This window comes from Sylvia atricapilla, chromosome 3 (genome assembly GCF_009819655.1).
Source record: "Sylvia atricapilla isolate bSylAtr1 chromosome 3, bSylAtr1.pri, whole genome shotgun sequence".
Lineage (NCBI taxonomy): Eukaryota > Metazoa > Chordata > Aves > Passeriformes > Sylviidae > Sylvia > Sylvia atricapilla.
The window spans coordinates 77,097,770-77,112,213 of NC_089142.1; the positions used below are offsets into that span (position 1 = coordinate 77,097,770).

Genomic DNA, 14,444 nt, shown 5'->3' on the forward strand with positions numbered 1-14,444 from the left:
TCCTAAAATAAACCATTTATTGAGAAAAACCTTTTTTTTTTTTTTTTTTTTAAATTTCAATAATCAGCCTTGTGCATAACAAATCCGAAGCTTGCCAAAAACAAATAAACAAAAACCCCAGTAAAAGTTCACAGTCAGTGCACTCAAACAGATTAAAAAACAAGGTCCATAACGCCTGATAACACTACAGCATTTTTCTGAACCTAGAGAGTTCAAAAATACTACCTATTAACAATACAAGTTCTCAATCAAATGAGAAACAGGAGAAGGAACAAAAAGGGTATGGTCCATATACAGTAGTAATGGCACTTTCACTGAAACATGCAGCTTCTTCCAACTTGGGGACACGTCACGTGAGCAACATGTGCCGAGTAAAATGTACAGGAGCAGCAGAGGAAGTGACACGGTCACTTGTGCAGTCTTCGTTAAGGTCAACTTTTATACTGTTTCTCAGCACAGTCTTTATGTAAATATTACATACAGTAGTGATTCAAATCTTGTCAGAATAGAAAAGGCCAGAGATTAGTAACTTCATTCTTCATCTGTGCAAACCTGTGAAGGAAGCAAAAGGCAGATACTTCAGCCACCTCCCTCCTGCAGCAAGATGATAATGGATCAACTTCTTTAGCACCTTCACATCTTAGAAGTTTTTCTTCTCTCCCTTGTTCCACAGTAATGCATTACAGGTGTTTGTACAGCACTGCTGACATTTCCTCTGTCACCATGCATCCTTCAGGTACCTAAAGCAGTGTGCATCTCTGATGGATGAGATCTGCTACAGCTGCACTGATGAGGGATGGGTGATGATCCCAAACACACTGCTACTGAACCAGAACACCAAAGTGATCAACTCTATGCCGGAAAATGATACAGAATGCAAAAACCTACTGCACTCCCACTTCTTCAAAAGAGGACTTACTAATACAGCTCAATTGGTAGCTGTGAATATTTGCCTGTTTTTAAGGAAAGCATCACACCGTAGTTCATGCAAGAACTGCAGACTTTTAGAGCAGCTGCCAGATAAAACATTCAGTAGGACCTTAACCTTAAGTATGAACTTAAAGCAGCCCTTTGCATAGAAAAATGGGACAGTTCTCAAGCACGTGCTGGTTTCACTTCTTATGGAGGGGGCCCTTATCTCTAAAAACCTGTGCATTTGTACTTGCTCAAGTTTTTGCCGCAGAGCCCTTCCAATCCAATTAGCTACCACTGAGTTAAAGCCTGACTTGTCTTTTTAACACAAAGATAGTACATTTCAAAACAGTAGTGGAAGTTTATTGCATGGTGTACACCACAACCTATAGTCACATGCTTGCTGAAAACAACAGGTGTGCTTCTGGAAAGTTGCCAATCCATGTTTCCTGGACAGCATCAGCTTGCTACCAGCCCCTCACCATGGTACCAACCCCTACGGCATCACTGAGAACAAAGAAGTCAACTAAAAGCTGTTGCCCATTCCCAGTTTGCAGTTTTTGTAGCTAAAGTCATCAGACAAACCTTGACAAAAGGATGATCAAGAAGCTGGCTGGCCGTCCACCTCATCTTTGGGTCACTTTCCAGGCAGTGGCAAAGGAAGTCTTTCCCTTCTGGGCTCACTTTGTCAGGAATAGGAGGTTTATGACCCATCCCCACTTTATACATGATCTGGAAGTTGTGCTCATATTCATGCCAAGGCCTCTGCAACGGGTAACAGCATTGCTAAGTGCAAGCTTCAGTGAGTAACTTGCTACCCACTAGAGCATGTTTTTCTGTGCTTCAGGAAATGAAAAACCATCCCAGTCATTGCAGACTTAAGTGTGACAAGGTACTGAGAATGGGACCAGAATTTGCAAGAAAACTGCTGAGAATAGTTTGCATTTCATCAGTACGTGAAACATCCTTACCTTGCCCGTGACCATCTCTATGACAACACAGCCCAGGCTCCAGATGTCTGCTGCACGTCCATGCCCTTCTCCTTTAGCTCTAGTGATCACTTCTGGAGCCATGTATGCTTTGAAACAACATATATGATGCCATCAGTTCATACAGCAGAAGGAATATACATCGAGTGACCAACTGGATAAACTAAATTTCTTTCAAATTATTGGACTTTTTCAAGTACTCAATGAATTACTACTCAGGTTTTCTTGCTAAGTTTTTGCCATTTGCTGCTTTTTTGTTCTTTGACATGTTTTCAGCACAACTCAGTTTGAAAAGTGATATTGAAAATGCTGTTACAGAACATGCTTTCAGTTACTCCCATTTTCTGAAAATGGATTAAGCAGCTGTTTAGTGAAGAGTACTGTTTCATAAGGCTGCAGAGAAAAATACAACCCTAGAAAACACATGCATCTCTATAGTTACAGACAAACACAATTTTAACTTACATTATTATCATTCACTGATTGTTTTGCGTTCTGGATGTAAAGCACAAAACTAGCTAAGGTAAAATCAAGTTTCCCTGAAACACATGGTTTTACTCCAGACTTCTGGCAGAGGTATCTTCTTTTATGGCAACTAGACAAGTACCTGCCTAGCACAAGCTTCTTCCTACCTGCAGTCCCCAAGGTACTGTTCACTTCTCCAGGCATTGTCTGGGTATTGTTCTTCAACTTCACTGAGCAGCCAAAGTCCCCTAGTTTAATCAGTCCAGATGAGGTAAGAAAGATGTTGGCTCCTAGGAAACACAAGGAAATGCAGACACATTTGTTTAAATCAGAGCTGGATTGAGGAATAAGGGCTTCTCAACATAGCCTTGGAAGTTGTAGAGGATAATAGCTGAATTCACACTTAGATCTTTTACCTGTGAATTAAGTGTGGAATATGACAGCATCAAAGATGTTCTGGTGCGTTTGTGCTAACATGAAGTGTACCGGAAGTTGACAAGTGTTCAAACAAAACAAAAAAAAACCCAAAAAAAAAAACAAACAAAAAAAAAAAAAAACCCAAACAAAAAAAAAAAAACCCCAAACAAAAAAAAAGCAGTATGGTGGGCAAATTAAACAGCTTTCCATACAAGTTCATTACAAGAAATGACTCCTTCAGGAATTCCAGTGCTTTTCCTTGTGAGCATTAAACTCTGAAAATACAGCTTCCTGGCAGAGGCCATTGCTGAATCCCTCCCACTAGCATCACACCTCAAGTCCTGTGTCCAGCTCTGGGCCCCTCACTGCAAGAAGGACACTGAAGGACACTGAGGTCCTGGAGCGTGTCCAGAGAAGGTCAGCAGAGCTGGGGAAGGGTCTGGAGCACAAGTCCTGTGAGGAGTGGCTGAGGGAGCTGGGGGTGTTTAGCCTGGAGAAAAGGAGACTCAGGGATGACCTTATTGCTCCCTACAACTCCTGAAAGGAGAGTGCAGCCAGGTGGGGTCTGCCTCTTCTCCCAGGCAGCCAGGGACAGGATGAGAGGAAATGAACTCAAGCTGCACTGGGGAGGTTCAGGTTGGACATGAGGAGAAACGTCTTCACTGAGAGTGGTCAGGCATTGAAACAGGCTGCCCAGGGAGGTGGTGGAATCACTGTCCCTAGAAGTGTTCAAGATACAACTGGGCATGGCACTCAGTTGTCTGACAGTGGTGATTTGTCCAAGGTTGGACTCAATCTTGGAGGTCTTTTCCAACCTTAATAACTCTATGGTCACAGCTGACTTACAAAACAGGGTTCAGAGCATTTTATTAAGTATACTACCAATTGTCTACTCCTGTTGTACTTTTACTTCCAGGGTCGTTTTTGGAGGAGGACTACCATTAAAATAACTCGCTTATACTGGCAGCTTGCACTAGAACAAACTTCCCTATCACAGTTAAAAATCTCCAAGGGGAATCTGCAAATGTCTTGAAGTCAGTTGCTCAACACAACAAAACAAAACAAACCAAGTGGTTTTGACAACCCGTGGTTTTCTTTCATTCAACATCCTGCCAAAATATTCATTTTGGCAGCAGCAGAATACAGGTAGAGCAGAAGGAGCTCCTTATGTCAGGCCACATTCTGGACTCTGCAAGTATCACAGTGAAAGCATAAGTAGTTTGCAAGTATCACCTGGCAGAAATAGAGCTTCAGCTGTGATCTTTCTTTAGGAAAGATGGATAGTATGCACAAAACAAACTGCTCACCTACTCCAGTAATAGGCAGACATTGGGGATTTCACTACACATAGCCTCTTCCCATGTCACACAAAAGAGTCATTCAAAAATGGCGCATCTCAATAGAACCTTCCAAAGTTTCTCACTTTTGTTCCACCTTGAGCAGTGCAGAAATTCTTGGCTGCCCCTCCTTTGTGTTAGTCTTAGTTAACAGCTTTTTCTCATTCACTTGGTTGGGCATCCCCAAGATATTCATAAAGAATACAAAGAATCCTCAAAAAGCTCAAGTCAAAAAAAGGCAGTACAGGTGAATGATGCCAAAACCCTGCCCATTTCTCAAAGGACTCTCTGACTACTTTGACAGTAGTTCATAACTATTTAGTCCTAGAGGTGTTACATAGAATTGCAATTAACGGGTGAGCAAAATCATTAACAGAATTAAATTCCAACCTTTAGTTACTGTAGACTTTTACAAGTCTTGAAAGAGTTAACATTCAGAGAATACAACTCCATCTCCACATTGTGTGCAATAGTTTTCACTTCTGTCATTCAAATGCTTGCACATCCTCCAGAATTCTTTCACTGGATTCTGCAGTTTGCCATCAGTGGGACCTATGTTCAGAGTCACCCTGCAATCACAGCTGTGTGTAATGGAACATCTCTCAGCTTCTTGAATGAAGGATCCAGAAAGACACAAAGCAGTAGAAGGCAGCTGGTTGATGGGACACTTAAGTATGGCCAGTGCATTAGGAGAGTGACAGCTGCTTCTTCCTTTGAACTGTCAACTGCTTCTCCACTGTTTTCAAGCCTAAACAAAGAGCTTAGGAAAAAAGAGTCCTCACTAGCAAACACTTTTTCAAGGATGTTCTGGAAACCTATGTTTCCATTCCTCAGGAAAGCAACATCAAAATTTCACAGAAGGCTTCCAACTACTAATGTAGAAAGTGTTTCCAACTACTACAGTGGATGGAGCCTGGCAGTGCTGAAGTACAACCAATCTCTTCTGATGGAATTTAGGTTACTGGAATAGTTTAGTTTAATACAGTTCAAAACTTTCTTCCAAGGCCTTTCAAACTACGCTTTGTCCCTTTTATTAAAAATAATGACAACTCAGCCTAAGTATTACCATGAAAGCTCCTGTGAACCATTTTCCTGAAAGCACTTGGAACTGCCAAATGGAATAAAGCACTGAACCAAAGTTTCAGCAAGAAGACAGAGATAGCACCTGAAGACGCATGTTGCAGACAGTTTCCTGTCACCTTCCAACTGACATGGTATCACTGGAGCCTGTTTTGTAAACTGCTTGTTCAGAAACCAAGACCAGACTGTAAAGGAGTCTTTAGAAAGGATAAATAAAACCTGCACAGAATCCAGCAGGGCCCATGTGAGAAGAGCAGGCAAGAGATCAGTACTTTGAAGATGCCCAGTGCTTTTCTACCTTTGACAGTTAACACTGCTGGGAGTGTAATGAAATTCCTACATATCTGCAAGGTTAACAGGCAAATAAAACCAAAGACCACGAGTACAAAGGCAGAAAGGGACTGCCCCCATCTGTTCCTTCTCTTCCCTTACACATGCAATGGCTGAAGCACCATCACTTGATGCACTTGGCAGAGGCACGAGGTCCCCCAGTTGTGCACACCCAGCTCTCCTGCTGTTACACCACAGATCCTCCTGGGCACACTGTGAAGAGCCACTGTCAAAAGCCACACTCCTGCTAGAGCAGCTAAAACCTAAGGCATTTAAACTCAAGTTTCATGCCCTGTACATCTGCCAAATAAGAAGACTGTCCCTTAGTAAGAACAGTGAAACTGCAGTAGCATGATAGTCCAAAGGTTTTGGTGGAAGTCCTGTGAGCCAACAGAGCAGTAGAAAAAGCCCCACTAAAAGCTATGTTGCAATTCTAGAAAAAAAGAGGCAGCTCAGACATTCCACAGCCAGTGCTTAAGCAGTGCAGCATCCAAACTCATTCAAGAAACAAGCAGGCCAGATGCTACCCTTTGCTACCCTGATGAGAAAAATCAGCTTTCACATACTCTTTTTCTCAGTCTCATAGAGAGCACATGACCACTGTCTCCTGTCGCAGTTTTCCAGCTCTTGCTGAATGACCTTCCTTCCTTTGTGCTCATCAGGAAGACAGGATAGCAGAAGTTTTGAGCTAACAACAAGGTTACAAGAAGACAATAATACAGTAGCAGTTTGATGAAGAGTTTTTGGCATAGAGCATCTCGTTCACAGGTCTCTGATTTACTAAAGCTGCAGATAAAATCCTTTTATTTTCTATATTCATCCAAGCACTCTTCAGGAACATGCCCTTCTCTCCTGAAGAGAACCCACCAAGCATGGCCTCATTAACTCCTCTCAATTCACCACTTGTGAGACCACACCTTGAGTGCTGTGTTTTTAGACTCTCCAGCACAAAAGAGAGAATGACACACTGGAGCAAACCCAGGATAGTGGCATCAAGAATTTCAGAGGGCTGGTGCACCCAGTGTACAAGGAAAGGCTGCAAGATGGGTTTGCTTAGCTTGAAGAAGGGATGCTCCAAGACTGAGGAAACAGACTTTTCCCTCAAAGGCACACTGTGAACTGGTCATGCAGCAATGGACACAACAGCAACCTTTGCAGATTCCAGGGAGCTATCAGGAAAAAAAGGTTTTCACAGTGGGGATAGATCAGTCATTGGAACAAGGCCTCTCCATCCCTAGAGATACAAGTATATCTCACCTCAACAATGTCCAGAGCAATCTGATCTAATCTGACATTGGATCTGATACTAAGGCTGGCCTTGTTTACGACAGAGCGCTCAGAGATGTCCACAGGTTCCCTCCAGCATTAAACATTCCATCATTCTGTACCACCAAACAGAACAGTTTCCTTAAAAAAAAGTGAAATAATTCTAACCAAGGAAACTGGGTTTAGCCATAGGAATTAAAATTCAATACTCAGAATTGAGATCAAGAGAGTATCACAGGAGAATATCTCCTGCTACAGACCAGCACCACCTGCTTTTCACAATGATGCAGACTAAGCAAAAGCAGTGCAGCCTAATGTAAAAACCAGCCAAAACAACCCTCTGTCTGCCCTCACCACCACACATTGAAAAATATTTTTGGCAGCTGCATCTTGCTTTGTCTTTTACCCACACAGAGCTGGATGCCATAATAGTATCTGAAAGACAGCAGTGGCACAAGGGGACACCACTAACCAAAAGTCTATTTTTGAGCACAAGGTACTTGCAGACACCAAAAGTACAGGTATCTTGCAGGATACAGATAAACAATCTTTATAAGAATTGTTTATCTGCTGCTAAAAGAAATAGATCCACAGTAATGTTTAGCAAACTGGCCATGAGAGATCTAGTGTGATCTGACAACGAGATTCTCATAGGAAGGCAGTTTCAACAGTCTGAATGTCAATCTTCCCTATCAGAAAAATAAGAGTACCAGTCTACACAAGAGACAAAATTAAAATTAGAGCGTTCTTTACTGCTGTTAGCCTGAAAACTTGGGGATGCAAAGTTGGCATAAAAGATGCTGGCATAAAAGTCAATGAGCAAAAGCCTTCCAATGCATCAGGCAACCTTTATAAAAATACCCTCTGTGGTCTGTCTTTATATTCTGCCATGGAGTTTCAGGAAGGTCTATACACAGATGTGCCTGCAGTGACCCTCTGTTACTCTCAAGAAACACTCCAACATTTGACGTAAGGAACCTGTTGCGACAGAAATGCTCTCGGTAACACAACATTACGGTTCTGTTAAAGAGCTTTTCTCACTCCATGCATTTCCCTGAAGAGCAGAAGACCTATTTGGAAACATATCCAGATATCAGCAATGACATTGGACATTGAGCAGCACAAAGGAAATCCCTGTCAGCCAGCCTTGGATTTTGATCACAACGAGCTTCCAGGAGAGCATAATCCAGCTAAGCAGAACCTGGACAAGAAATGATCAAGAAAAGGGCAAGGAGGGAATTGTGAAAAGCACAAAGGGAAATCCACAACTGGAGAGAAACCTTTGGTGAGGAAGGAGAACCAGAAAAGGTAGGATTGCTGGGGAATGGGAGTGAGGGAAAGTGTTTTCTAGGAAAAAAAAAGCCAAAACTGACTCAAGAGTGGCCTACCTGGGTGGAAGGCCTCTGGATCGTAGATAGTTCTTTTCCCAAATGAGAAGCACGAGGCCAAAGGACCAAGAGCAACTGGGAACCTCCTACACTGCTGCGGTGATTCAAAACCCTGTGAGCAAGAGGGACATAGAAACCCAGCATCGTTGGGTTGCACTGCCTTGTCACAAAATGAGCATTCACAGGGCATATTGTGTGCATTGCTTCCCCTACCTTCACCTAAGTTTCCTGCCATCGGTGAGCCAAATATGCCAGACTAACAAAACCAAGATAACCAGACATGGAGGATGTTGTTGGAAGGCGCAGAAAAAGAAAAATGAACCTGAAATGAGGACTGACACTGGGTATCTTAAATGCCAAGCCCAACCCCCTTTGGCATTTCAGTTTCAGTCTGCTAATTACATACGAAAATGCTGACAGCCAGGCACAAGAAGATAAACGTATGGAAAAAAAACCCACTAGATAAAGGGATATCCTAAAATCACTTAGGTTCTTTAAACAACAGTTTTGTTACTAAGTTTAATCAGCCATTCATCTGAAATTCCAAAACTCTTTGGGAAAATGGAATCACAAGGAAAAGTTCTGATGCACAACTCTAGCACTGTACACTGCCTGTCAGCTCCAGAAAACACCACTTATTTGCACAGACAAGAAGGAAAACAGCATTACATAACTCAGTATGTTAGTACTAGAATTGCAAGGACTAATAACTGAGTTTAGATAAATCCCCAATAATCTTAACCAACTCTAAAAAAACTATACAAACCATGGGCAAAAATTATGAGTTTGAAATGACAATTGTGAATGTTTTTTACAATCTACACTTGAAAGAAAAACCATGAAACTAGCCAGTAACTTGTAAACTGAAAAGCTAGTGGAAGGCTTTATACAAAGAACAGCTGCATAGGTAATGCACACTAAATATGCAAATACATCTCCCCATCCTTCCCTTGTTCTTGTCTACCACATTGAAACAACAACATTACCTTTTTGGTTAACATTACCTTTAATGTCTCGATGAACAATACCATGTTCATGTAGTACATTGATAGCAATGGTGATCTGCTTTGAGTACAGCCTAATGACATGCTCCTGAAGGCCCAGTTTTGATACCTCCTCCAGAGTGCCCTCATCACAGTACTCCATGAAGATATACATTTCTTCCTGTTTTGGGAACCAAACCAGATTTAATTTGGTATAATGTTTATATTTTAAACACTGAATTAAGATAGTTTTCCTTACATCCTTCATTGTTCATGAATAATGAAAATATCATGTAATAAAGTATCACCTACCATGAAATATCTAATGAATCATCTCTTCAGAACTCTATTCTCCCTAGCATGCTGCAACCTAACATATTCTATTGCACAGCTATGGAAACTCTGCTACCTGCCTATCTGCATCATTTGTAGATACTTTTTGGTGGTACAAAAATACAGTGCTTTGGCATCAACCAAAAGACACTTTGGAAACCTTGCGCAGGTGCATTACATAGAAATTTATAGAGATTCTTTCCATATTTAGAGAAGGGGGAAAAAAAAGGGTGACAAAATGATGTTTGGAGTTTGTTTTTTATCCCATCTCTCTGTCTCAGTTCCTGCAGTTTCATGTGTGGATTACTTGGAATGGACCAATTTTTTGCTCTTTGCTGTGGCTTGAACAAGCACGCCAACTCTTAACTCACTTGAAGGAAAAATTAAGTTTCTGCTCCCACTCTGTCTCCAAGCCCAGCTGATTTCAGACTGAATTAATATAAAAAAGATGGCAAAGACACCAAGCTCTTAGAAACAAGTCTGAGAAACCAATGACCCAGTGGCACAGACACCCAAATTTGTGTGTCCAAATAAAGAACTGCAGAAAGCAGCCTACGTCCCCTTCTAAACCGGCAATGGGTCACCAAAACATATTGAGCAAATAGTCAAATCCAAGCCACACTTTCCAGCAAGACATCAGGACTTGAGACTCACAAGTGGGAAGAGCATGTGGAAAGCAGAGATTAATAGAAAGCTGGGTATCAGCACACGATTTTGGAATCCAACTCCACAGAAAAATACATTTCATTAGTTCTGCTACTCAAACAAGAAAACTCGCTTTTTCCCTCTTAAGTGGTGCCAGCCAAATTCCAATACTTGTCTGGCATCAAGATTTAAATGCCAGCACAAGATTTTTTCAGGAATCAACATGATACAAGTACAAACTTTGCTGCTAACAGAGACAGGTTTTAGCCTGTCTAGCCTTTATCTAAATACAGAAGTTACCATTCCATTTATGATATAACTTCTTTTTCAACCAGTTCAACAGAGAAGCAGCATAGAATAGCTCTAGCATTACTCTCTCTGTTCACTTATTTTAAGCCTTCTCTGTTTATAGACCAGTTCTGAAAAGTCTCTCCAAACTAAGTTTCAGAGACCCCAATACCCAGAGGAAAAAAGACACACTGCTATTCACAGAGATAATCAGACAACATTAACTAGAATGTTCTCATGTAAAAACCTCCAATACTGCAAACCTTCTTAAAATTTTCTCTTTGCCTTATAAAATAGCCCAAATAATTTGTTTTCTTACCCTGTGGAGCTCCACACCAAAATAACGAACCAGATTAGGATGTTTGATGCCTTCAAAAATCTTCAGTTCATCAGCTGTTTCTTTGATGGTTTTGTGATCATTCGGTTGAAATCTTATCTGCAAGAAAGCAACAAAATAATGAAAAATGTATTTTAAACTAATAAAGAACAAAAAAAGCAAACAACCCACCCTAAACTCAAACACAACAAAAAGCTTTTGTTTTTGCTGTTGTTAAATAGCACCATCACACAAAAAGCCCCAAAATACCCCCCTCCATCTCCGAACTGAAACAAATCACACTAAGCTATTTCTGGAAAATTACCTACAACTATGATGACTTACAAACTTCGTAAGAGCAAAATGATGTTACTTAAATGTGCCAATACACTCATGTGCACATATATATCTATTCTGAGCTTGCCTTCTAGCTCAGCTGAGGTAGACAGACACAATACAAGAGAATCTGAAAGCAATGTCAGAGAGAGCTATCATTCAACAAAGAGTTTTTGCCAGGTACTTCATAACCAGAGAGTCACAGAGATCTCATTGAGGGGTTGATTCACTGAGAAGGAGGCAGCTGCAAGGAAAAGGTGTGGCATGGAACAAATACAATCAAAGGTTTTGATCAAAGAAACAGGTTTTCATTATTTCTCCTACAATATGCCGTGATGGACTATTAAAAGAGGAAAAACTGATTTAAAGCTTCTAACCATCTTGTCTCCTTCTTAACAAAGATAAGCAAGATGAATAGCAAGTTATGGAAGATGCTACTTTTACCTTTCTTTCAGGAAAAGGAATTAAATCTTGAAATCAGAGAACAAAGTCTAACAAACACTCTCCGGAAAGGAGATACATTCAAAGACAGTGCAAGTGAAAAAAAAACTTGAAAATGGAGTGATTTCTACCAAATGGACTAAAATGAAATGAAGGGCAGTGAAAAGGACCAAAACTTGCCAAAATTATTGCAATTCATATCCTGAAATCAGGGAAGAAATGCAAATAAAGAGAGAAGAAATTGAAGAAATGAAACTTAAAAAAAAAGAAAGAAAAAATTCCAAAACCAAATGAAAACAATAAAAGTGAATGGGATGACAAAAAGTGCAGGGAAATGGACCAAAGCTTGCCCAATGAATCCTCATTGAAATCACAAGATTTCATTCACTTTCCTGTATTGATAGAAAACAGAAGCTTCATTATTTGACTGCAGGACAACTGCTAAAGAAAGAGATGCATGTATATTGCCTTCAGTTGCTAGTTTGTACTCAAGCAGTGGTAAAATTAAACATATGAAGATTAAAAAAAAGTGACAAATTATATTCAATTTTTTACATTCCCTAATGCATAGCTGCAATACTATGCATTTGTAGTAAAGCTTGTCCACTGTAATTTGAAGTCTTTTTAATAACACTGTGGTTGAGGTAATACAGTGTGAAGAAATATTGGTGCAAGGGCAGGGAAATTCAGCATTCTTAACTGTTAAAAAAAAATCAATAAATCTATCTTCTCTCAAGTTATTCTTAAAGAAATCCAGGTAAGTCTTTTATTTGGAAGTTGCAAACAATTTTCATTCAAGCCTAGTGAAACAAATATCTGTCAAACAAGATCTATTTATGAGCTTACTTCAGGTTCTTCTAAAGAGCACACACATGCTGATGTGTAAACAGCACTTGCATCTAGAAAGCAACTTTGAACTACAGAAACAGAGTGCGGCTGATGGGGGGGAAAATGTTATTTCACCAGGAGAAAAAAAAAAAACAAACAAACAAACATAACAGCACAAAATCTTAAGTGTTGGTATTGGTCAGTGACTGAGTGTGGTACAAGAAGATAAACACAAGCTCCATCTTGCTTTTCTATACTTCAGAGATCACATACATATTGTGTGTGTCTGTGTGTAAAAACTGGCTCATCAAATGTAACCTCTGCCACATCCAATGGCTGTCACAGTAACTGCTGTGAACAGTTAATGCTTGCAGTTGTCTGAAGATGCAGCAATGCATTAAAACTAAACAATCATTTAAAAGAAAAACAACCACAAAGTGCTGTAGGGGAAACAGATCTCTACGCCTACACAGCTTTACTTACTTCTATCCTGAAAACTAGATTTTCTCTACCTACCAAGTTAGTCAGCAGTTTTGTGACTCAACCTAGCTCACACTATGGGAGAAGCTGAAAAACATCTGATGTCACACTTCCTATCTTTTGCTCTAAGGAATGAAGAAAAAAGTAATAAAACTTACTGTGAGAGGAAACAGTGCAAAGTAAAATACAAATTTGTGTACAGTATTCATTAATCTTTCAAAATTATTTAAAATCTCTTAATGAAAGTTCACATATATTAAGCATTCATTTAAATTCACTATCATCCTATGAGATCAGCAAAAAACCACATTATCCATTTTACATACATTTAAATTCAAAGTTATATACTGAAAAGCAACTTGAGGAAAAAGTGCTTACAGCAGCTATAGCTACAGGAAGAAACAATTTGTCTTCCCATCCTTTTTCCCTGATAGCTAACAGAAGTGTGCAGAAACCCTCAATGGATCCTATGTCACGCACATTTGGTTTAGAAATAAAACAAGGGCAGCAGTGATTCTTGTAGTCACAGTACTCACTTCCTTCATAGCCATCAGCTCTCCAGTGTCAACACTGATACAGGTATAGACCTTCCCATACTGGCCTTCACCTGCCAAGATAGAGAAAGGAAAACTCAGTACACTACCTTCAACAAGCAACAGGTATATCAACTGCAATGAGGAAACATCACTGCTTTTCATCTTTCTTTTAAATTAAAACTGCAAGTAGCTTTTAACTTAACAATACCATGTTCATAGCCCTGAATTCAAGCTGAATAAAAGTCAAAACATTAATCATCTGACCTGAAAGAAAACTTCTCAAGAACAAAGACTTCTCCCCCAAATCCCAAACCAGAGAGTAAAATACGATCATACGGAGAAAACAGTAAGATTGGTGAATTAAATCCCAGAGTTCCACCTAATTTTCATTTATATATCTAGTTCTTCCAAATGTAGAACTTGAACATTTTTTAAGGTTAAACACTTATCATAAACACAAGGTCATATCTAATTAATCATCCTAACCAAATCCTTCTCGTTTCCTGTTACTTGATCAATGAAAACTTTAGTGACCTTCTACATTAAGAAAATCCTAGCCACAACAGTATTTTGTATTTTAACATTTTGATTTCAGAAAAGCTGACAATACCTATGCAGAGACTGAAAATATTTAAAGGCAGTCTTTGATTTCCTTCACAAATATTAAGTTTGGTATTTTAGCTAGATAAATGAAAAATATAAAGATCATACCAATTTTGTTTCCTCTCTGCCACTTGAAAGTCACTTTTCTCAAACCTACGTGCATGACATTATCATAAGATTTTGGTGTGTCACAAACTTGGCCAATGATGTTCTTCCTTCTCATCTCTCTGTATCTCCTTTCTTCAAACAACTGAACAGACTTTTGAACAGCTTCCATCGGGGCTTGCTTAGAAGCAGTGTCTAAAAAAAGTGATAAATGACTTCCTTGACTGAGAAATATTCACCGTTATATTTTGATATCACACGAAGTAACCAGAGTTAAAAGAAAACTATTTTGTGAGTCTAAGCAAGATGCAGGAAAAGAATAAGACATTTTAACGATCACATATGCAACTATTACTTATGAATCAT

General features: G+C 39.7%; 1 protein-coding gene across 1 annotated transcript in view; it reads right to left on the minus strand.

The window, feature by feature from the left end:
* Window positions 1-14,444, minus strand: part of MAP3K4 (mitogen-activated protein kinase kinase kinase 4) — a 65,067-nt gene continuing 50,623 nt past the window's right edge. Inside the window, exons 20-27 of the mRNA XM_066315854.1 lie at window positions 14,082-14,273; window positions 13,371-13,441; window positions 10,753-10,869; window positions 9,189-9,348; window positions 2,534-2,656; window positions 1,884-1,990; window positions 1,498-1,677; window positions 1-552 (exon numbers count right to left, since the gene is read on the minus strand). Of these exons, the coding sequence (XP_066171951.1) occupies window positions 532-552; window positions 1,498-1,677; window positions 1,884-1,990; window positions 2,534-2,656; window positions 9,189-9,348; window positions 10,753-10,869; window positions 13,371-13,441; window positions 14,082-14,273 (971 nt within the window). The 3' untranslated portion in view covers window positions 1-531. The remainder of the gene's footprint in view (window positions 553-1,497; window positions 1,678-1,883; window positions 1,991-2,533; window positions 2,657-9,188; window positions 9,349-10,752; window positions 10,870-13,370; window positions 13,442-14,081; window positions 14,274-14,444) is intronic.